The sequence below is a fragment of the Eutrema salsugineum genome, unplaced genomic scaffold, assembly GCF_000478725.1.
Source record: "Eutrema salsugineum unplaced genomic scaffold, Eutsalg1_0 scaffold_11, whole genome shotgun sequence".
Classification (NCBI taxonomy): domain Eukaryota; kingdom Viridiplantae; phylum Streptophyta; class Magnoliopsida; order Brassicales; family Brassicaceae; genus Eutrema; species Eutrema salsugineum.
In genome coordinates this window covers 7,117,421-7,141,154 of record NW_006256901.1, presented here as the reverse complement: position 1 = coordinate 7,141,154, position 23,734 = coordinate 7,117,421, and the positions used below count along the sequence as shown (strand labels likewise).

At 37.0% G+C, this 23,734-nt stretch overlaps 1 protein-coding gene across 1 annotated transcript; it reads left to right on the top strand.

Moving 5' to 3' along the window:
- The first annotated feature begins 3,068 nt into the window (after window positions 1-3,068).
- LOC18026148 (multiple organellar RNA editing factor 6, mitochondrial) lies at window positions 3,069-4,690 on the top strand. The gene is made up of 4 exons (XM_006409552.2): window positions 3,069-3,524; window positions 3,617-3,714; window positions 3,804-3,869; window positions 4,334-4,690. The coding sequence occupies exons 1-4, from the start codon at window positions 3,139-3,141 to the stop codon at window positions 4,477-4,479; spliced, it is 696 nt and encodes a 231-aa protein (XP_006409615.1). The 5' UTR covers window positions 3,069-3,138; the 3' UTR covers window positions 4,480-4,690.
- The last annotated feature ends 19,044 nt before the right edge of the window (window positions 4,691-23,734 follow it).

The following is a 23,734-nucleotide window of genomic DNA, read 5'->3' as shown; positions in this document are numbered from 1 at the left end:
CAGCAAGTTCACACCCACGTAAAAGAAAAGAACTCATTCCTAATTAGCCGTTTTAATACTTTCGTTTCTTCTTCCAAATTCAACGTCTACCATTTACCAAGACTAAATGATACCTCTTCGTATTCTACATCCACAAATATTGATTCCAACAAACCATACATATGTTATTTTCTTGGGATGTCTTCTAGGATCGAAGAACTGTGAGGTTTGTACTTTTTGCTTCATATATACCCAAAAGATTTTCATTCGTGGATTTCTAATTTTGTGACCAAATCATGTAGACAAGTGAAAGGTATTGAGAAGAACGGCGAGAGGTTGTGGAGGAAGAAAATAAGGGATCATGCGGCATGCCAGTAGAAATTTTAATACCATGGTTAGAGACACTCAACTACATGATATAAGTGGTGAAGATGAAGAAAGGAAAGAAGGTTCCGACTTTGAACCCTAATTATCTAATTTCAGATATTCAAAATTGTTATGTAACTTCATAATTTGTAGATAATTAAGGATTCCAAACCTTGCTTCTGACAGAGAAGGGGGTGCCGATGACTAAATGAGATGGTCAACTCTTCGCTGATTTCAAAACTAAAGCTTTCATCTTTTGCGTCCTTCGACTTCTCCCTTATTTCAATTTCATCTTTCAGTTTGGGGTTTCAGTCAATTTTGGTATGTTCACATAGCATTTTTTTTTTCGAATATTTAAGAGAAATTAGATACCCTAATCTCTTGGAAAAATAATTCAGCTGGCGCACACATAAAAATGATGGAATATTTTAACTTCTATATGTTAGTGTAGTTTAACTTCACGGTGGTATTCTATGTATTGTAGTGCTTAGCATCTTGAAAAATAATCTATAATTAACACGTATTATCTTTTTGTTTGTTTGCAGCGTGTATATACAACTTTAGCTTCCAATATCTATTTTAAAAAAAAACGTGACGGTAAAGAAGCATGATTTAAACCACTCTCCATCCTCTCCCCAGCCTGGTTAGGACCCAATCAAGGGATTTTTTTTTTTAAAAAAATCTTACAAAAAGAAAGAGGATATTTTAAGTTAATAAGTATGTCACAAATATTCTATTTTTGGCTAATATATGAAGTCATGGCTGAAGGTCTGAACATCTAACTCTCCAACTTCTGAATTTTAGTTCATAAAAAGTGATCGTAATGTACATATTTAATGGAATATCATATCCACAGATTTAGTGTTTTGATGGTCAATCAAGATTTGAATTCGTATTCTCACTTAGATGCTTATATGGTTTTAACTAATGTCTATGTACATAGAGGTGAATACAAAAAGCTATTAACAGCAATCCAATCAGCTCTAGCAACGTACAATATCAAAGTAGGCATGAAATATTTTACCTCTGTTAGCTAACAAGCCTACAAAACATATTAAATTTGGTAGCTTTCCTTTCTTATATTTGATGTTGTAAAGTTTCTGAGGGAGCTTTCCTTAAGTTCCTTTTGGTTCATCCTGAGCTTGAGTTACCATGTCTGAAAGTACGAACAATAACAATAAATTTTGAGTGCATGGTGATGATAGACGATATCATACCTTTGGGTAGTTTAATTAGAGAACATGAAATTGTAGTTGTCCGAGGTGTGTATATTCATCCTACCAGTTTGTGCATCTCTTTAACTTTCATTACTTACACATCACTGAAATGTTAAATCACTATGCATGAGAGTAACAAGCCGCAGATTGTGGTTTAAGGGGTATAAAAGAAAAACAGTATTTTCTGGATAAAATCAAAGAAAGTTATTGTTCCTCTCAGCCAGATTTATAACTTATCATTTTCATGTATTTCTTTTCTTCAATCAAGTGCTTACCTCACGCCCCGACTATAGAAAATTGAAGTAAGAGTCTTTTCCAAAACTATGTTTTTTTTTTCAAATGGGAAAAGCAAACTATGCTTCATCTTTTTCTGTCTAGACAACCCTTTTGCTGATCTTGGAATATATTCAATTAATAATGTATGTAACTATTATTTTTAAAGAGTTTGGCATGGTTCGTGCTCCATTAGAAATTTAGTGTAATAAAAAAACTACTTCTTGATTGTGAAAGTATAATCGTGGTTTAAATAATATAGTGGGATGTGATTGCCCATAAGTAAAACAAATAATGAGCCAAAAAGTCTAGCGTAACTTTATTAAGTACGAGCTGCTGAGTTATTATGTGATGTGTGAATCTGATTTACTTTGACTTAAAAAAAGTATGGTATCTCATTTGTGTAAATTATACTATGATATAACAGAAACAAACTATCTCCTTTTATTAGTGTAGATTAAGGGTTAAAACACAAACTTTACAAAACGTTAAAATAAACTGTGTAAGAGAAAATTGTTAGTACACAGATTCGTAGGACAGTGTGTGATAAGACTACAAATGTAAATTCAATTTCATAAATTACAATATATTGATTATTGTCGTTTGTCGTTGTATATATAGAGATATCGGCTTATAGAGCTCAAAACCTTACTCCCGTACGGGTAACTAAATGAGTCAGCGGCTCGATAACCAAATGGGTCAACGACAAAGAAAACCAAAATTAAGTTTTTCTTACATATGTTCGGTAGAGATTATGTTTTTAAAATACAAATAGACATTTAATAAATTTAAAAAATCTTATTCGAATACATATTACCATCCAAAATAAGTATTTAAAAATTATTAAATTTAAAGTTATTTTTTTTATCAAAATAATCTGCGCGTAGCGCGGATCAATTACTAGTCCAATTAAAATTAAGAAAAATAACACATATATAGTTTTTAATATAACACATAAACAAATCGTTCTGGAGACGACATATATGATTTTTGACTTCGTAAATAATAGTATAGATTACTCTGAAGATGATACATATAATTTTTGACTTCGTAAATAATAGTATAAATTTCTCTAAGGAGTGATTCTGGTTATTCTTCATCTCTCATTCAAACGACCGAATGAGTCTGATACTGTATTTAGAGATGACAAGGCCCATTAATAACAAACTTCAAGTCCAATTTGTTTTCGGCCCTTTCTCTTTTTATCAGACAATCAGACAAACAAAAAAAACTCGGTTCCTTAAACCCTAGTCTCGTCATCGCCGACCATCGTAGACCATCGTAGACCATCGCACCAGTGTCAATGGCGAAATCCTTATCCCGCTCTACCGCCTCACGCATCGCTAATCGTTTCTTCTCAACCTCCAGAGCTGCCTCTCCTTCTCCGCTTCCTTCTAACCATATCTCCCGTCGATCCTCACCGACGCTGTTCCACGCCGTCGGATTCATCCCCACTTCGAGCCGTCTCACTACGATCCGGACCAGGATGGATAGATCCGGTGGATCGTACTCGCCGATCAAATCCGGATCAAATTTCAGCGACCGACCACCTACTGAAATGGCGCCGCTATTCCCCGGTTGCGACTACGAGCATTGGCTTATCGTCATGGACAAGCCCGGCGGCGAAAACGCTAATCGCCAGCAAATGATCGATTGCTATGTTCAAACCCTAGCCAAAATCGTCGGCAGGTAATGTTTTTTCTTCTTCCCCATTTTCTACAATCTTCTTCGGCCTTAGTTCACTATAACATTTGCACAGTGACTGTTATTTTGTTTATCAGTGAGGAAGAAGCTAAGACGAAGATCTACAATGTTTCTTGCGAGAGGTATTTTGGTTTTGGCTGTGAGATCGATGAGGAAACATCAAACAAACTTGAAGGTAATCTCTCTTTTTCGAACACACAAGTTAGATCTCTTTAGATGATTTGATTGTAAATTGATGTTTTCTTGGTTCTTGTGTGTTTTTAGGAATCCCTGGTGTTCTGTTCGTGCTTCCAGACTCTTATGTTGACGCAGAGTACAAAGATTACGGAGGTTAGTCTAGCAAACTGTTCTGCATTTTTCAAAAGTTATGTATCAATATTGATCATTTCTTTGATGTCTTGTGTCATAAATCAATCCATTCCTATTTTATCGAATTTAGGAGTTCAATGAGTTGATCAGAACGAAGTGAAAAAAACATAACTCGTAAAAATCATTTTCTGTAATGATGCATTGTTCATGGGGAAATTGATCGTTTAGTTCCCCAAGTATTTCTCAACTATCGAGAGCGCAAATTTGATCCTCGAGTTTGCATTGACATTGCAAATGAAATAACCAATTTTTCAACTTATACTCTTTTTGAGAACAATATATCTAATTTGATTGGTCCATGACTTCATGTGTAAGAATGATTGAAGTTAGTAAGTGATTATCTGGCTAATGTAGATCGAACTTGTTTTTTGCGCTGATTCTAATTAGCTAATCAAGTCTTTGGTGATTGTTTTTTGCTATTGCAGCTGAGTTGTTTGTGAACGGGGAAGTAGTTCCGCGGCCACCGGAGAGGCAGAGGAGGATTACGGAGTTAACAACTCAAAGAACCTCGGATAGACCAAAGTATCATGACAAAACCAGATATGTCCGACGGAGAGAGAACATGCGTTGACTCTAATTCTTGGAGTCTATTCTAAACATCGCTCCTATCCCTTTGAACTTTGATCTTAATTGCCTCTCTTTTTGATTTATTTTATTTTCTCCACTCTGTATGTAAATGGTGATCCGTGATCATAATGATGATGATGATGGTATTATGGATGAGGTTGGTTCTTCTTATGCGCTTGAATGATTTAATTTCTAGGCTGCTAGCAGGTATCGAATTTACAATACTTTATCAATCGCATTATGTTGGTGCGGATTAATCAGTAAAACAACTTTTTTTCATTTATAAGTTAAATAACTTATTATAGACAGTGATTGTAACGTCATGATAGAAGATTTTGATCATTTTTTTTTTCTTCTTGGGATGGTCACATATGTAATATCAATATGTTCCCCAAGAAGTTTGAGGAATGTCACATCATTTACACACGGGTTACAATGGAATGGGATTAAAAACACTTTTAGTACTTGGTTTCACGTTGGTCCACCCTCCATCAGAACTTAGCTCGGGCCCTCAGTTCCTTTGGCTCTGCTGGGCTCTATGGACAGCTAGAAACCTTCACCTATTCGAGAACAGAGTTTTCATCCTTGTAGAAACGGTAACTAAGGCTATCACTGAAACCAAGGAATGGTAGGAAGCTCAACTCACCGTGCAACAAAAGAAACCTGTCGAACTGACCACTTGCAATACTGATATCGCGTGGTCAGAAGAATCAAAGAGGGTCGGTTTGGGATGGATCTTCTACAATAATGATGGGACTGAAATATGTAGAAACCATGTTGCAGAAGAATTTGTTTTATCACCCCTAATGGCTGAGGCGTTGGCTTTACAATCTGCGTTGACTCACGCCTTAGAGATGGGATTCACAAAGTTTGCCTTCAAGTCGGATGCTCAGGACTTAGTTCGAGCTATCAACAATCGGGATCAGATAAAGGAGTTCTACGGACTCTTTTTCAACATCCTCTATCTTGCTTCTCAATTTTATGTTATCTCCTTTTGTTTTACTCTGCGTCTAGCTAATGTGTCAGCTGATGCTCTGGCAAAGCAAGCTCTTCGTGAGCTTGATGCCTCTATCTCTGCTTTGTAACATTTAAACTTTATTTAAATGAAATTGTTGACCAAAAAAGTACTAAATGCTTCCAAACACTACTAAATTTTTTTAAAAAATTTGTTTGGAAAAGTTTTAAAATTATCATAATTAATTGTAATATTATTTAAAAAAAAAATATTTTATATATAAATTTAATTACGAAAATTAGATATTAGTTTAGATAACTAAAAAAATTCTTAAAATTCAAAAACAAATTTATAATTAATTTTAATTCTAAAAATATATATTAATTTAAATTACTTTTGACTTTCTTAAATATAGTTTAGATTTAATTTAATATTTTAAATTTAAATAATATTTTTCAGAATAATATATGTGATTAATAAATACGTTATTGTATTTTTAAATTATATTCAATCAGATTAAAATTTTACATATTGAAAACTGATAAATATTAATATTATATAGTAATTTTACATATTGAAAACTAATAAATATTAATATTCTATGGTAAAATAGTAAAAAATTTATGTACATTTTCCAAAAAATATATTGACCGATATAATTGTACTCCGCTTCATGGTAACAATAGGTATATCATAATATATAGAAAACTTACATGATCATTGTGATTAAAGTTTATACTCTATTTAGTAGAATTCATTGGTCAAAAATAATATGCTATATTATAAGTATAAAACAACACAAAACCATATGGTACTCATTATAATAACAACAAAATGTGGAAAATAGACAAATTACGGCAATAATTATTAAAAAGTTGTCAAAGTAGATTAATAATGTTCATAAATAAAGATAGTAACGATAACTTCCATAAAATACTAAAAATCTAGCATAAATATTAAAGGATTCAAGATTATCCCTAAATATAGAGGAATTGTAACAGAGATAGTTGAGTTCATGAGATAAAATGAAATAAGAGTTGGTGGAGGATTTCACAGCCAGCTTGGATCTCCATGGATTTTAGTAAATGGTAACCTGTATGATTGTACGAAAAATAAGATTCACAGAAAATAAACAGTAAAATGAATATAGGTTTACTGAAATTAGTGTTATATCAATCTAGAAAATCGGAAACTTCTTTAATATGTGGATTAAAAAGTTTATGAGATTGGTCACCAGCATTTCTGATGAAGCTTTCCCTCTAACTCTTACAACACTTTGAAAGCTCGCAAGATTGGTCCACTTGAAGTCCTTAAGAAGATAAATAACAATGCGTACATGCTATGTCTTCCACCACACATGAACACCGCAGATGTCTTCAATGTCAAGCACCTGTTTCCTTACGTACCTGATGATGAAGCTGAAAATTTGGGGATGATTTTTCCCTTACCCGGGGCGACCTGATGTAGTGTCATATCATTATGGGCTGAAGTCTTTATTTGGTTTTAAACTTTAGGTTTGTCGTTGGGCTTTTAATTACTTACGTATTTCCTTTTCATCGATTAATTCACCATCATAGCTTTAGGGTTTTATTACACGACATATAAGTACTCTAGCTTCAGCTCTATTATTCATTGGTTTTTGAGTTATAAAGAAAGAGAAGTTCTTCTCAACTTCTTGTGTAAAGCAGAGCTTTGCTTCTAGATTTACTACAAGAGCTATCGATAAGAAACTAAGAGCTTGCGAACTCTTGTTTTTTGTCCTTTACGCTTTTAGGTGCTGCAACAAAAAGTAATAAAAATAGTAAAGAAAAGAGATGAAGTTGCGGAAACATTATATATAAAAGAATGGTGATAAAGTTATTGTTACCTATAACTAGAAAAATAAAATGTACATATCAATTTTATCCAGGGAAATAATAATTGTAGATGTGATAATGTGATGAGCTGTGTTTTTAAAACCGAACCGGAAAATCTCTTGGGTCATGGATTAATATGATTTGCCTAGGTTCATTCGGGTTTGATAATAATATTTTACAACTTTTAATTAATTAAATATTAAATAAATTTCTTTAATAATTATATTGTTTGGAAAAATTTATTAAAGAACAATCAACGTAAAAACTTAAAAAAAAAAAGAAATTAAGCATTTTTTAATTGAACCCGATTTTATATGGATTGTTGGTTTTGGTCAGTTTTCGGTTTTTTGGCAGTTCAATCCGGTTTTAAAACCGGTATATCCTTCTATGGATTTTGGTACTAATCCAACCTGGCTAAACTTTTGGTTTGCCAGAACCTGAGTCCGTAGGACCTGAGACGCGTGATGTGTAGCGCCTGAAGGCTGGAGCCTGAGTCCACAGGACCTGAGATGCGTGGTATTTCAAGATTGGAGCCTGGGTCCGTAAGAAATAAGGCGCGAAGCTCTCTAATGCTATAGCCTGGCCATTAGAACAATCTGCAAAGGGGGATTCGTCTGTCAAGTGTAGCGCTGTTCCAAGACTGATCCACAAGTAGATTGTCAGCCCAGAGTATTGAGTAACGAGCTGAGGAGTTTGAGCAGATCGCCATTTGTATAATGAATGAGCTGACCCTTACTTTTGTTTCATCCGACTCCGTAGATTCTCGCATTGGGAGGGAGCCTTTGGAAGTTACCGCAGCCAGCATCAGAGTTTCCAGTCCCTCCTGTTCTAACCTTGGTATTCTTAGAGTTGTAACTAGGTCTCTAAGAAGGTTGTCGATCTGACTCTTCCCGACTAGTTTTTCTGTTCTCTAACTGTGATGATCTGTGTTTTTCCATATCTTTATTTATTTATTTGAAGTTGGTTCCTGAAATGGTGAACTGGGATATTGAAGAAATGCCTTTAGTTTGTTATCATGATGAGGCAATTTATTGAGATTGAGGAATGTGCATATTGTTAGGCTTTGCTGGGTTTATCTTAGTGTTAGGATAAAACACGTTTAAAAAAATCACCTGCTAAGTTATAGGTCTATTATTATCTTTGAGACGTCTAAGACCAGCGTTTCGAGAGATGTGGGCCTAAAAAAAACAGATATTGGGTTTAAGGTGTTTAGTTCGGTGTATAGGGATAACAATATAGTCTCAACTAATGTTCCTGTTTCGAAAGTAAACTTTGGTGAGATCTGAGTATATCCGATCTTGAATTTATATACGGCACTTTTATCCATGGAGGATGTTGTTGACCCCAAGTCCTTATAGGAAGAGTGGTAAAAAAGGTTTAGTGGATTTTTCTGAATCCGTCTATTGTGGCCATAAACGGGACGAGGTGAAAGAGCTTGAACGGAGTCGAGGAAAAAACTAAACGAATTTGAAAAGAGTTGTAGCAATAAATTGAGGAAAGCTCACACTGGCTTTTTTTTTTGTTTAAAACACGTTTTTTAAAAAACATAAATGAGTCAGACTGTGAAGAAATTGGAAGTATAAGTATATAAGTACCCACGAGAGGGGACAGCTGAACCTATCCGAAGATAGGTTGCCTACGTAGAAAGGTTTCACTAGGACAAGAGGACTTTCTAAATAGTTCTTCAATTCCTGAAATGCCTTTTCCCTTTGGTCGTCCCATTCAGACTTCTTGTTTCCTCTTAGGGTGTCAGAGAAAGGCAGACACTTATCGAAGGAGATGTTATTCATGTGGAGCTGTTTGAAGCAATCTCATAGGTGTGCTACGTGATCCTTTTCTTCGAGTGATTTCACTAACATGTCACCTATGTAGACCTCTATGGTTTTTCCGAGCTGTTCCGTGAACATCTTGTTTAATAGCCTTTGGTAGATAGCTACGGCGTTTTTGAGTCACCTTGTATTAGTATATTCTTCAATCTGTTATGAATGTCATCTTCTATCTGTCGTCGAGATTCATCAGGATCTGATTATATCAAGAGAAAACATCCATGAAAGAGAGCAATTTGTTTACTTTTAGTGTTTCTACTAGGCGATCAATGTGTGGTAGAGTAAAACTATCTTTTGGGCACGCTTTGTTGAGATCTGTAAAAATTAATGCACACTCGCCACTTTACATTTTTATTCACCACCGAGGGGATTTGCAAGCCAGTCAGGATATTTTGCCTTGGCTATCGGTCAAACTTTTAGTAATCTCTCCTCTTCGTCGTTCACTGCTTTGGCTTGTTCTTCTCCCAGCTTTCTTCTTTTTTGCTTCACTGACTTGAAGGTCAGGTCTACATTCAGCTCATGACATGTTACACTTATGCTAATGCCCAGCATATCCTCTGTAGTCCAGGCCAAAGTATGTATGTTTTCTTTGAGGAAAGAAACTAGCTCGTCTTTGATCACTTCCTCCCACTTAGCTTTGATCTCTACGCACCGCTCCTGATGTCCCTCGTTATGCATACTGAGATTACGAGATCGCTTGTTGGTTTGCTCTGTTTCCCGTGAGCCTCCACAATTTGTAATTGCTATAAGAGTTTACAGAGCTTGTTTGCAGATTCTTGGTTTATCTTCCGCTTCTTGCGGTTGGTGTTGGCTCTTAACTCGGTAACATGATTTCTTAGTTTTTGCTCGGCCAAGAAACACATGCCAGTTTCTTTTTGGTTTCTCCAGATCGTATTCATCCCACTGGGAGTCAGGAATTTGATGAAGAGATGGTATGTTGATGGCACAGCTTGCATAGAATTTATCCATGAGGTCCCCATGATTACGTTGTATATCTCGGGTGATCTGCAACTGAAAATTTCACAATCTTCGTCACTCTTCCTGCTTGGACAGGGAGCCTGATAGTGCCCATAGTCATTGTTGTTTCCCTAGAAAATCCGGTTAGCGACTTTGGAGTGGGGGTCATTTCGGCTAGATAAATCCCCATCCTTTTGAGGGTTTTTTTATAAAAATGACATCAACTGAATTTCCCGTATCGATCAACACTCTTCCCACGTCATAATTCTTGATAGTTAGCTCGATAACAAGTGGATCATTCTGAGGTATGTCAATTCCCGTAGTTTCATTTTCACTGAACGAGATGACAGTGTTCGGGTACGACTCTTCGCTGGTATGCTTTTATTGATGACACCATGTCTTGACAGTACTGCAATTTTCCCATTATCATATTTATCCTTCTCCATGGTTCGTGTCGAGGTTCGTTGTCACCTCTTCTTTCCTTTTTCAGAATATTGCTTTGATGGGCTGCTCCATCTTGGTTCGGCGGATTGGGTTGTGCAGCTTGATCCTTGGCTCATCAGGTTCGAGATCTTTCAGATTTACTGTGTCACCAAGATTTCCTGCTGCTAGTTTGGTTGTGAGTTTCACGCCTAGGATTCGACAGTTTGCTGTTAGGTGACGACCGCAGTACTTTTTTGTCAAAAGTGCTTAGGTCTCTCGAGGAATATATCATTGTTTTGGTGCCCTTCTTGAGATGGCGCATTGTTATAGAGCTCTGGATCGCTGCTTTAGTTGCTTGATATTGTTCGTTCAGAATCTTCATCTTTTCTTCGTTGATTACAAATTTGAAGACCGATGCAAGCATCTTGGATTGTTTGCGGCATGTTTAGCACCATCTTTCTTTGGAAATCAGCCTTATACTATAGAAATCTTCTTAACGCCTCGAGGGTGGCTTTGTGGCTTACACCTTCTACCTTAAATACAGCTGTTTTGTATCGTCTCATATAATCTCACAGGGGCTCAATCTGTCTTTGAGAAAAAGTCCATTGGCGTCCTTTTCCTTCTCACTTGGTTTGTGGCACATTTGGAGAAGGCTCATCCCATCGCGATGCGCTAGACAGTTATATGTGCATTTGGATTGGTAGTTCCATCATAGAACGAGATTCTCACCCTTCCGAGATCGGAGAATCTGGCCTTTGTATTTTTTTCCGTGAAATGGGTGATAACCGTATTTGTACCCAATTTCACTGTTGATTTCAAATGCTTTTTCAAAGGTTTTAATTAGTTTTAAGAGTTCTTATTATAGTTTTTTTTTTATAAATTTGTAGTTTCAAGACTCTTTTCAGGAAACATAGGGAAAAACATGATAAAATAGAGGAAATCCACATTTTAAGCTCAAAGTTAAACCATCAGAAGTTCAGTCTCAAATGAAGACCTTCTGACCATCTGATTCAGCTCAAATTTGGAGACATTCAAGAGGACTCAGCTGAATTTCCATAGCACTTTACTTCAGAAAAAACCAACGATACAATCAAAAGATACATGAAGATCAAGTTGTCCTGTCAACCAGCCCAAAACTTCCGCTGACCCGTGGTAAAATACCTTTTGGCCACGCCCCACACCCGCGGTAAACCATCATTCCACCTGTCCCGGAGGACTCTCACTGTGGTGTATCATAACTCGGCCCCTAAGCCCAACATCAAGCCCATTTCAGCATTTATCTTCTGAAAAGCCCTAAAGAAGATCTAGAAGACCTTACGACCTATAAATACATTTCTTAGCAGTTCTATTCGGGTGTGTGCTCCTGTAATGAGTTTTTGAGTCACCAAACTTTGTTTCTTAGGGTTAGGCGAAGGAGGGAGAGATTCTTCTCTTGAACCTTTGATCTATCTCCTTTCTTTTAATCTATTTATCTTTTCTATATCAGTTTATGGATCTTTCATTATTGTTTATCTTTTCCTGCATCATGTTTGAGTAGTTTAGCTGTTGATTTTTAGGGATCCATCAAAGAGATCTACATGTTTGATTAGGATTTCTAGTTTTTCTCAACGATATTCTAGATCTCATCCCTTCAAAGTTGAATTTAATGCATGAGGTTAGAGTCGTGAACTAATCTCTGAACATAGGATTGATCAGAGCCACGAGAATGATGTATCAGATCTTCGTATATAGCTTCAGAAGAACATAGTCAATGTAGGAGACGAAAGCTACCTATAGAGAAGATGTGAGCAAAAATTAATTCAGTTCAGTTAATGCATGATCTTACTCATGGCAAGAGACAATAGCTACTTGTCAATTTTAAGTGATTAGTTGGTTAAGGTGACGAGATTTGGTTAGCTATATAAGTGCTTATTCTAGTTCGATGCAGATACTAGGATAGATTAAGACATACTACCTTAGACTAGTCGGAACATACTTAGATATCGATTAGGATAAACATGAGAAGTCTGCGTCGACCCCTATGAATTTAGACCCTAGTTTGAATCGTGCATTCCTTAGTTTTTCCTTAGAAGCTCAATCTTTTTGAATTTTCGTCCCTTATCAATTTAGGTTTAGCATTTTTCTTAGTTTTATTTTATCTTTTCTTTTCCCGTAAAAACCAAAACTTACAAAAAACCCCCTGAGTTTATTATTTCGCTTACTTATCTCAGTTTGAATTTTTTGCAGATTAGACAACCTACATGTGGATCGACACCCTAAGTACTATTGCACGACTCTGCACTTGCAGGATACTAGGGTTTTAAAAATTTAGAACTTAATTTGCGACCCGCTAACCCTAGCACGCATCAATGGGTCCTTAGCGTTTCTTCCAGGATACAGTCTATCTCCAAGGCATCCGTGGTTGTGTTGTGTACACGAGATCGTTTGGATTTCATTTCAGCAACAGTCAAAGCTACAGAAGCTGGAGTTTGTTTCGCTCGTCTGCTTGGGCTCGAGAGCTCTGATAACACCGTATTTTGACCACTTTTACGAATGGTTTTTAATGCTTTTCAAACTATTTTTTAATTTCTTTAAGTCTTTTTACTATGGCTTTATAGTATTTTCAGTCTCAAAACTCTTTTCAGGAAACTTAGAAAAAAGCTTTGCAAATTGGATAGAAAACCAGATTCTCAGCTCAGAGTCAAACAGTCAGAAGTTCGCCCTTCTCACCGTATGATCCAGCTTAAATTTGGAGATCTTAAAGATGGATCAGCTAGCTTTCCACCACACTTGACATGAGGAAAATCGAACGGTTCAATCAAAACTTACGCGAAGAGAAAGAGGTCCAATTAAGCAGCATGCCAGCCTTCTGGACCGGGGCCAGCATGTGGTTTACCACGGTCAGAGTGCTCCTGACCGTGGAGAATCAAGGTTCAGACCCCAGAAGCCCAATTTTATTCCCATTTGATTCCTTTCTTTGAGGAAGCCCTAAGTGGCATCAAGGCATGACTTGAAGACCTATAAATAATTGTTTTAAAAACCCTAAACCCTGTGTTAAAGTTATTCTAGGTTATGCTAAGTGTTTTAGTTTTCTTGTCTTAGAACTTTAGCTTTGTTTTTAGGTTTAGAGAGATAAAGATCCATCTCTTGAACCCTTTTTATTTCTTTTTCAATATCAATTTCTTCACAGCCTTTTTACATATTGTTTTTTCTTTCATCAATCATGTATGAGTAATTTACCTGTTGGGTTTTAGGCAATTTTTGATAGGGATCTATATGTTCGATGATGATTGCATGAACTATTAAGCTGAATCCTAGAGCTTTTTCTTTTAAACTTATTTTTAATGCATGAGAGTAGTGTCATGAACTATAATTTGATTTAGGTACTTAGTGTTGCAAGAGTTTTCAATATTTGCCAGATTTAGTTTGAGAAGAGCAATTCTTCCATAGGAGTCGGAAGCTACCTATGGGTTAGTTGTGAATGTTGATGAGTCTAGTGCAAGATTTTGTACACTTCTGGCTGGGGCAAGAGTCGGAAGCTACTGGTCAGGGTCATTGGTGGCAGTTGGTTATGATCACGAGTGTGACGTAGTCATACACCCGTGCTCTATTTCTAATAGTTTTAGCTATGATCTTTTATATTACCTTTTAACAATGTTTTGAATCGTTCATACCCCAGAGATATTCCCTAACAGCCTAGCTCCTCTTTTAAATAGTTTTGCACCGATTTTTCTCAAGCTTTGTACATTAGGTTTTTTTAGCTTTCCAATTGATTTTCTTATGCAAACTTTATTTTTCCTGTTTGTTTAGATTTTATGTTTTTGTAACACCCAAAACCCCAATAAAAACCGATTAGTTTCTAGACTTATTACTTTAATATCTTTCTAAATATTTTGTAGAAAAGATCCTCTTTCCCTATGGATTCAATCCCTAAGTACTACAATTGATTAGACTGTGCACTTGCACTTTTCATTGTTTCAATTAGGGTAAAACTTGTTCCCCACACCACACCACCCCGCACCAAGCTCCTATGCTGCTTGAAGATCTGGTATTTGTTTGCCTGCCTTAACTCCTCTGTCATACTATGCCTGTTGGAGCTAATGGAGGTTTTTCTCCTCTTCGACAAGAAACCTTTCGTGATCCAAGCCAGAACGTCTGTCACTTAGTACTACATCTAGGGCTGATCACCAGCTCGTTTTTCGTAATAGGTCTTGTCGATCGGTTCTGAGACAGGTTATTGTCTACTTTACCGTGGGTCTCCTTGTTGATAACGATATTCTCGTCATGTGTTGGTGCTCCATCTCATGTTGTATTAAATAATGGTTTAAATATATCTCAATAAAATGGATCCGATTATCTAAACATTAAAATAAGATATACATACAACTCTGGTATTTAATGATCTCATTTTCACTAGCAAATGCAAACTAATAAAGGTACTAGTAAACTAGTTGAACTTCACTTTTTTTGGTTCATTGATTGTCTAATCACTGATTACACGTCTTATTGAAAAATCCATTTGTAATAGGATTGTGTCATTACTCATTAGGGTACAGATGTGCTCACAAGTTTGAGGGTCTCTTCTTTTAGTTGTTTGAAGTTAGACCACTATAGAATTGTTCCAACTCTTAATGTCTTATGCTCTTTTATGGTCGTTATTTGTAATATGAAAATCATAAGATAATGATGAGACGATGAACCATTCACTGCTCCCATTAATTATTTCTTTACAATAGAAACTCATTTTTCTGTACCTAGTCTATATCATTGTAAGGAAGCTATACAAATCTTTCATGGAAATTCTTTGTTTGCCAAACTTCTGACAACCTGAATTTATCCAAAAATATACTTTTGTTCTAAAATGCACTCTAAAACTCCAAATTTCGTGAAAAATCTTTTAAAACTCCAAAACACGGAAAACACTTATAAAATCTTTAAAAGTGAGTGAAAACACCTGCATAAGATATTGAAAGTGATCCATAAAAGTGGACAAAATCAGGTGTTATCAACTCTCTCAGACTTAAACTTTTATTTATTCTCAAACTAAACCAAAGATCTAAATCTAGAAAAGAGGTTTGAAAATCGCAGGAACTAACAAAATCTCAGAGACCATGCTTCCAAACTAAAGTCAATCATTAGGCTCAGATCAGGTATAGTCTAGAAAATTCTCACCAAAATACAGGCATAACTAGTCCGTTGATCCGTCATGCAAAAGTCTAGACACTTAAACCTATCTTCCAATCAACTAGCTCTTAACATCCATTAAACGTTCAAGTGGTTCTCATCAAAGGGAATTTATGAAGGCAATCAAGGCTAGGCATTCAAAATGGCTCTTTTAGGGGTGAGTTTCTTAGTGTTTACGATTACCATTTCTGGAGGGACAAGATATTATGCAAAACAGCAAGAGAGGATGGACCTGTTGATGTCCACAATTTCCAGTCACATTTTTCTTGCTTCAAGATTTCTGATTTCCTTTATTCTGATTCTCCTTATAACTCCCCTAGACTTGGATTTTTGTCCAGGTTATGAAATCAATACTCACAGATGAATACTTGTACCTTTGCTCCAAATAATTTCGGCCATCCTAAACTCTTTCAGGCTTTTTGGTTTCCTTTCATTTCACTATTTTATATTTTTTTTTGCAGAAGGGGAAACCGCCTTTTGATGTAGAGTCTTAGGAGACACGAAATTTACCTTTATGATTGAACTTTTTAAGGCACTATTGAGCTTTGATTAGATTCTTGATGCTCCACTTTCCCAAATTCCTTCAGTCTTTCTCTTTAGTGACTGAAAACTATATTGTTCCTCCCTCTCCGGCATTTTTGCACATATCTGTCGATATAAGCTAGAGAGAAAATGCATGAAGTTCGAAATGATCGTTTGGGTAAAGGGTATTGTACCAGCTAAAAATAAACTGGCCATTTAGGAGAACAAAGAGTGGTAAAATATGGTAAAGATGTCGTAGATGTATATCATGATGACTTCCTAAAACCATTTATGAGAAAATTAAATGTTAAGATTAAGTTCAAGTAGAATGAGCTAGTATATCCTGTCAGAAAAGATCTCCATAAATAGAAGTCCTCTGGTGGGAGTTCGTAGTGCAAGTACTCTAGCTACCGCCTAGTCTAGTACTACCCACAAAAGAGTTATTATGTAAGGTCTAGAAGCACATGGGCCTTACTCATCATAGTTTTCTGTAAAAAATTCCTAGAAAACACTCAAGGTCTTTTATAAACATAGAAAAAATTAAAATTTTGCAGAAAAAATATAAGAAACAAAGAAAATAGATTAGTACGGATAAAAATCCTCCCCATATTTAAATCACACTATCCCTAGTGTGAAAAAGTTGGTGAGAAGATGGTCAATAAAAGGAAAAGAGTCTAAAATAAAAGAAAATGGTGATAGAACCGTGGGTTATGAGGTGATGGGTAAGCGCTTATGTCTCATGGCTGTTGTCTGTCTCTGTGGCAGAGGAGTCATCATCAAACCTGTGGTTCTTCTTCAGGAACTTCTTCATGCGCCTGTTGATCCTCTCCTGCTGGTCAAGCTTCTTCTTCAAAGCTTCAAAGTCTGCATCGTTCCTGGTGGATGCTCTGGTGTGGGGGGAACTAGCTCGGGATGATGATGGTGCAGGCTGAAGTCTCCTCCTGTTTGCAGCTACCTCGCTCTTAGCTTTTGTAGCCAGAAATTGCTTCATTGGCAAAGGAAGAAGTTGCACAGATGGTAAGAAATCGCGAGTCTCTGGTCTCCATCCTGGGTCTGCTCCATCTCGGATTCGGGGCACTGAATATGATGGTAGGAGAACCATGTACTCGATAGTACTAGTGCAGAACTTGTAAGCAAATACAATGGAATCCATCTTGGCCCTAGAAATAGTCCTGTCTCTGGAGAACTGAGAGAGATCGAACCAATCTTTCCTAAGAGGTGTCTCGGCTGAAAAATCAACTCCTGCTGCTACCATAAGCGAAGTGATGATGCTTCCAAAAGCTAGTGAGAAGTCCTGACACTCAGATGTAAGCATCTCGTGCTTAACCTTCACTAGGTTCCTTGCAATGATGCAATCAAAGCAAGGGAACCTTGGATGATCTGCGAAAGGTAGCTGAAGTGTCACCAGCACGGGCTTGAGCACATTCACCTGGTTGGCTCTGGAAATACACAGTGTGTGCCAGAAATTTGTGCACATATCGAACAGCAGGGTGAGAGAGAAGTGAAGCTTTAGATCTTCATTTGTCATAAACTCTATGACCCATCAATCTCCATACATCCTTATCTGGATCTTTCTCCAAAGCAATTTCATCACAATATGGCAGCTTCAAAGCTTCACACATCTCTAAAATGGTAAGAGAATAGAGATGACCTCCAACAGAGAAGGAGAGTGTGCCATCTAGAGCTCTAGGAGTAGCTCTTTTCTTATAGCACAAGGTCACTGATGCAAGAAACTCTCTGGTGTGGCCTTCATAGGTTGGAAAACTCTGCTCCCTAAATGATTTCATTCCAAGCATCTCAAGAGTAGAGTAATCGATTGCTGGAGTTGGCTTGATCTTCAGCTTCTCAAGCTGCTCCAACTAGTTGATATCTGGATCAATGGCTTTACCAACAAACTTCGCATTCGGTCTAGAAGAAGACTTAGCTCTCCTAGGTACAGATTTTGGAGTGGGGGCTCTTATAATCTCTCTTGAAAAGATTATTCTCTGCACAGATATCAAAGTGGAGAATGTTGTTCGCATCTTATGTATCATATGTCTCTTGGGAATGTGGGTTCTTCGCATGAGGGCTCTTCTTAGTTCGAATAAGGTGAGCTCGGGAGAGTTCCATGGCTTGCAAAACAAAATTCTCGAGACAGAGAATAAGTGAAACTGCTTTTGAATCAATTTTATGAGCAAGATGTTCATACAGCTATCACAAACACATTCACATGACAAACAATCTGTAGTTGCATCAAACATTGAAAAATCTGGGAGTTCCTGGTCAAATTCGATATAGTGATGTTCAACATATGAAATTTCCAAAGCAAGATGATGTAAATGCTCATTCATTTGCCATTTAATCATATTATTGATGTCGTGGGTGTCAAGTTTTACCCTAAATGAAATCAATAGCCGCAAGTGCTCAGCTGATCGATTGTAGTACTTAGGGATCGAATCCACAGGGAAGGAGGTTATTTTTTTGCAAAAGCCTTCGAAAGAAATATGAAGTAAGGAAGTATAGAACCAGGCGATTTTTTAGGGATTTTGGTTGTGTCTTTAAAACGTAAAAACTAATCTTAACGAGAAAATGCGGGAATTAAAATGACATAATAACTAAACCTAATTAAATCGACTAAAAACCTGAAAACGGCTAGACCTAAATTGCTTGAATGAAATCGGCTGGAATGAAGAAAAATAACCTAATAACTAAAACTTTTATTGAAATCGGCAAAAACTTATAAAAACGAGAGGCGGGGTTTTCAGAGAAATTCTCTCCGGGGGATGAACGATTCAAAACATTGCTAAAATGTGAATTAAAAGATCCTAGCTAAAACTTTAGAACTCAAGTCACGAACGTACGAATATGCCACTGTCGTGATCGTAACCAACTATATCTCGCAATCTTGACCAGTAGGTTTCCACTCTGGCCCTGGAAGGGAAAAGATGCAAGCATGCTTAAACCTCGTCAACATTCACAGTTCGCCCATATGTAGCTTTCCTCTCCTATGGTTGATCTTCTCTTCTCAAACTAGATCTGGCCCCGGAAAAATACTTTCACAACACCAAGGACCGAGATCAGATTGTAGTTCATGACGCTTCTCCCATGCATTAAAAATAAGTTTAGAAGAAAAAATTATAGGATTCAGCTTCAATAACTAATGGAATCCTTGTCGAACATATATAGCCCCCATAAAAAATCCCTTAAACCAAACAATAAAAAACTCAGACATGATTGAAGAAAGCAAAAACATTGTATTGAAAGGATGAATAGAAATCGAAATTGAAAAAGAAACAAAGAGAGTTCAAGAGATAGATCTCTATCTCCCTAAACTTAAAAGAAAAAAAAGTATTGAAAAACCTAATATAGTATTCCTAAGCATAAAAGAGCATACAACTTAGGGTTCCTAAAACATGTATTTATAGTGTTCAAGTCTTTTATGGGCGTCACTTAGGGTTTCTCCAAATGAGGGAATCATTTTGGACTTGAAAATGGGCTTCAAGGTCAGACAGACCATTCTCCGTGGTCGGGAAGGACGGGACCGGTGCGAAATGGGTGTTGGCCGCGGGTAGGAATGCTTGCCGACTGGTTTACGGGACTTCTTGCTCTTCGCGTAACTTTTGATTGAACCGTTGGATTGCCATGTTGTAACGTGTGCTGGAAAGCTGGTAGTTCCATCTTTAAGGTCTCCAAATTTTAGCTGGATCAGACGGTGAGAAGGTCTTTACTTAAGGGTGAACTTCTGACGGTTTGACTCTGAGCTTAAATCTGGTATTCTATCCATTTTGTTAAGCTTTTTCCTAAGTTTCCTGAAAAGAGTCTTGAAACTATAATTACTAGAAAAACATAATAAGAACACTTGAAAGCAATAAAAAACATAGAAAACGTATTTTAAAACGATCCATAAAAGTGGTCAAAATACGGTTGTATCAATTATCTATCAACAATAACCCAACAATCCAGATTTGATTATGCTGAATCAAACAGTTCTTCAAATTTCGATTTTCTCAAGTGTTCAAATCTTAGATTTTCAAAAATTTCAAATCTATATGGTCTAGGTGTTAAATCATGAAATTAAACTATCCAGAAATCTAGTTTTGAGCTCAAAGACAATCTCCAATCATCATAAGGTGAATTTCTACTCATTCTAAAAAAACCCTAAATTTGAGTTCATAAGAATAAATGAGAAATTTGGATCCATACCTTGATGAAAGTGTGATGTGATGATAGATTCGGAATCTCCTTTGAAAAAGAGTGAGACAGGTTTGGAAATTTGAAAGGGATTTGTCAAGTTTGAAATCTGGTTTTTTTTCTCAAAATCTCCAAGCTTGTTGGAGAAAATGATGAAAAAGAGTATTTTGATCTTTGAAATCCTCTTTTTCTTTTAAAAAGGTGTTTTTTCCTAAAAAAAAATTATTTTAAAAGCTTTTAAGGACTTACCTTGGTGTGTTTAACACGGAATAGATGTATTGGGAACTTCCTGGTTTGATTCCAAAATAAATCGGGATTTGAAGTTCTGGTACGCGGAAAATCGGGAAAATAGTCCGGAAGCAGAACGGGGGCTGGCCGCAGGTTAAAGATGCACGGCCGCAGCAAACATGTGTTTTGTCGCGGGTGAGGGACACAGACCGTGGTGAATTGAGCTCCAGCTGCGGCTGAGGTGATCCCAGCCGCAGCAATGGTTCCGACTTCACCTGCTTCTTTCTGGTTTCTTCCTCTTATCTTTTTGTATTTTTCTGATTTTTTTAAAATATTTTTGCTTTTTCTGGGTTTTATGAAAGTCTGAAATGCATAAAAAAGAATAAAGATCAAATAAAAAAGAAAAAAAAGAAAAGAAAATCATACCAAATGGGTTGCCTCCCATCAAACACTTTTATTTAAAGTCTTTTAGCTAGACTCTTGGTAGGATTAAGGATTTAGAAGAAGAGGGAGGATCTCTTGGAATAAGAGTCCTTGTGGTCCTCTTGACCCTGAACTTTGGATCTCCTTCATCTTGAATCACAATTTCCTTTCCCTTCTTAAAGATTTTTTGATAACACCGGATTTTGACCATTTCTATGGATCATTTTAATATCTTGCAGGTGTTTTTACTCCATTTTTAAAGTTTTAAAAAATTTCTATGTTTTCGGATTTTAATAGACTTTTCAGGTAATTTGGGAGAAAGATGTGCAAATTAGAAAATAAAGACTCTTTTGGATAAATTCAGACCGTCATAACCCTAATAGAGAGACGAAGATCTTCTTACCGTCTGATCACCCCCCCCAAATGGACACTTAACAGACGACTCAACCAGCTTTCAAATGCACTTGGTTTGGAAACATTCCAATGGTTGGATCACAAGATATTTCATTCACCACGGCCAGAGCCACGCGACTGCGGCCAAGTACCCATTCCCCACGATCATGCTTCACGCGACCGCAGCCAGACATCTCCGACTTAAGAAGCCCATTTCTGAAGCCCAAGTCATTTTCCAGCCTTAATTCCGGAACCCTAGAGACCTTGGAGTATTGAAGACTATAAATACTTGTCATTTTGGTTCCTTCCTGACAGCGTGAGGAAATGATTCTGACAGCGGCAAATAGCTGAAAACTGGCTATTTTGAAGGTTTGAGCAAAAAGGCTTATCCATTCCAGAAAGAGTAGTAGCACAAACTCAACAGGGATGACAAGTAAAGTCAGAATGACAAGAAAAAGGCGGTCGACCACAAGCTGCCATTAGTCAAGAGGGACCGAAACTCAAGTAATTCATTTTTTTCATCTCAACTCCCCAGGTGACCACCTTAGCATTTGAAGTCTTGTCGAGGAAGGTCCCTGGCGGATACTTTAGAAAGGCAAACTAACAAAATTCATTAAGGTGGTGGTACTCGAAAAAGAGCAGCCCCGCTTACAGATTTGTTGAAAAGGGACCACAAGTGGCCCTGGTCTGAGACGTGCCAAGCAGTTTTCGTTACCAACCCAAGAGCAGAAGCAGGTGCAGCAACCAAGGGAGCAGCAATGAATGGGTTCTAAAAATAGGATTGATATACTTTTACAGAAACCCGTTTTCCCTAGCCGTTTTATGGGATTTTTAGAGAGGATTCTCCAACTTTAAGTTCATCAACAGAGAAGCTTTCTTTCATCTCTTTTCTTTACTGTTTTTGATTGCTTTCATTAAAACCAATGATAATGTCGAACTCAGGCATGTCTGAGTAGATCTCGAGTTGGGCATAGAGTTCCCGAAAGGGGCTCTCATAATCGAATAAGACATCTAGGTTTTAGATCTGGGATTTTAACTATGTTCTCTGTTTATTCTTAATCTTAATGCATGTATGCTTGACTGATCAATTCGTATATGATGTAGATAGTTAGTGTTGCGAAAGTTTTCATTAAGTGTCCGACCTAGAATGAAACAGGCAATTTTTCCGTAGGAGTGGAAACCTACCTGTAGTGAAGTCATGAGTACTGACGAGTCCTGTACAAGCTCTTTCGTCTTCTCCCTTTTCAGGGCCAGAGTGGAAACCTACTGGTCAGGGTTGCGAGGGACAGTTGATTATGATCACGACGGTGACGTAGTCATACCACCGTACTCTAGCTCTAGAACCCTAATATTTTGATATTCGTCAATCCCAATCTAAGATCCCTAGTGTTGAAACCGATTATGATCCCTGTAGAGTTCTCGAAAGTCCAGCGTTTTTAGTCATGATTTACAACCCAATCGATATTTACTGTTTTCTTATATCTGCATTTTTACTCGCTTTTGTTCGAATTCCTACTTGCTTCATTCTGATTTCATTCGATTTTCTACTTGCTTTTTAGGATAGATTTATTTGCTTTCTTTAGTTTTAGTTTGGTTCGTGAAAAACACCAACCTCTTAAAACCGATTTAGTCTAGACATAAACTTAAAACCGGTAGAAAAATACTATGCACACAAATCCCTGTGGATTCGATCCTTAAGTACTATAACTGGTTAGTTGTGCACTTGCGGTTTCATTTGTTTCTATTATGGGTAAAACTTGTTCCCTCACCACGTAGCACATCAAGTTTTTGGCACCGTTGCCGGGAATTTACCCACAGTCACAACCAACCGACCCGCGACCAACCTAGCATCGACGGCGATGGCGAGAATTTACCCGCGCTCGAGCTCGGCTCTACCGTGGTCTTGTGTCTTCTGACCAGCGGCCGTTGGTTGTTGAGACGGGACACCCGATTTACGGTACTTTTTGGAGATTCCCGGTAATTCCGGATAATTCTCAGAACATTCCCGAGCCAGTTCATTCCGATTTCACGTAATTTTTTGAAACTTTCTAAATTCCCAGTTCCGTAACTGCCAAGTAAGGTAAGTCCCCATAAGATGTTGAATTCCTGAAATTTCCTTTTTCCGTCACAAAAACGCTTTGAAAAGAAAAGAATGCACTTTTTGGATCAAAACTCCTTTTTCTCTTCTAAGAGACTTGGAGATTTAGGAGATAAAACATTTTTTTCAATTCTTAAGCTTTTTAAGAGATTCTTGGACCAAACCTCACTCTTTTTCAAAGCTGATCTCAAATTTGTCATCAAATCTCTCTTTCCAACAAGGTATGAAGCTCAAACTCGTTTTTT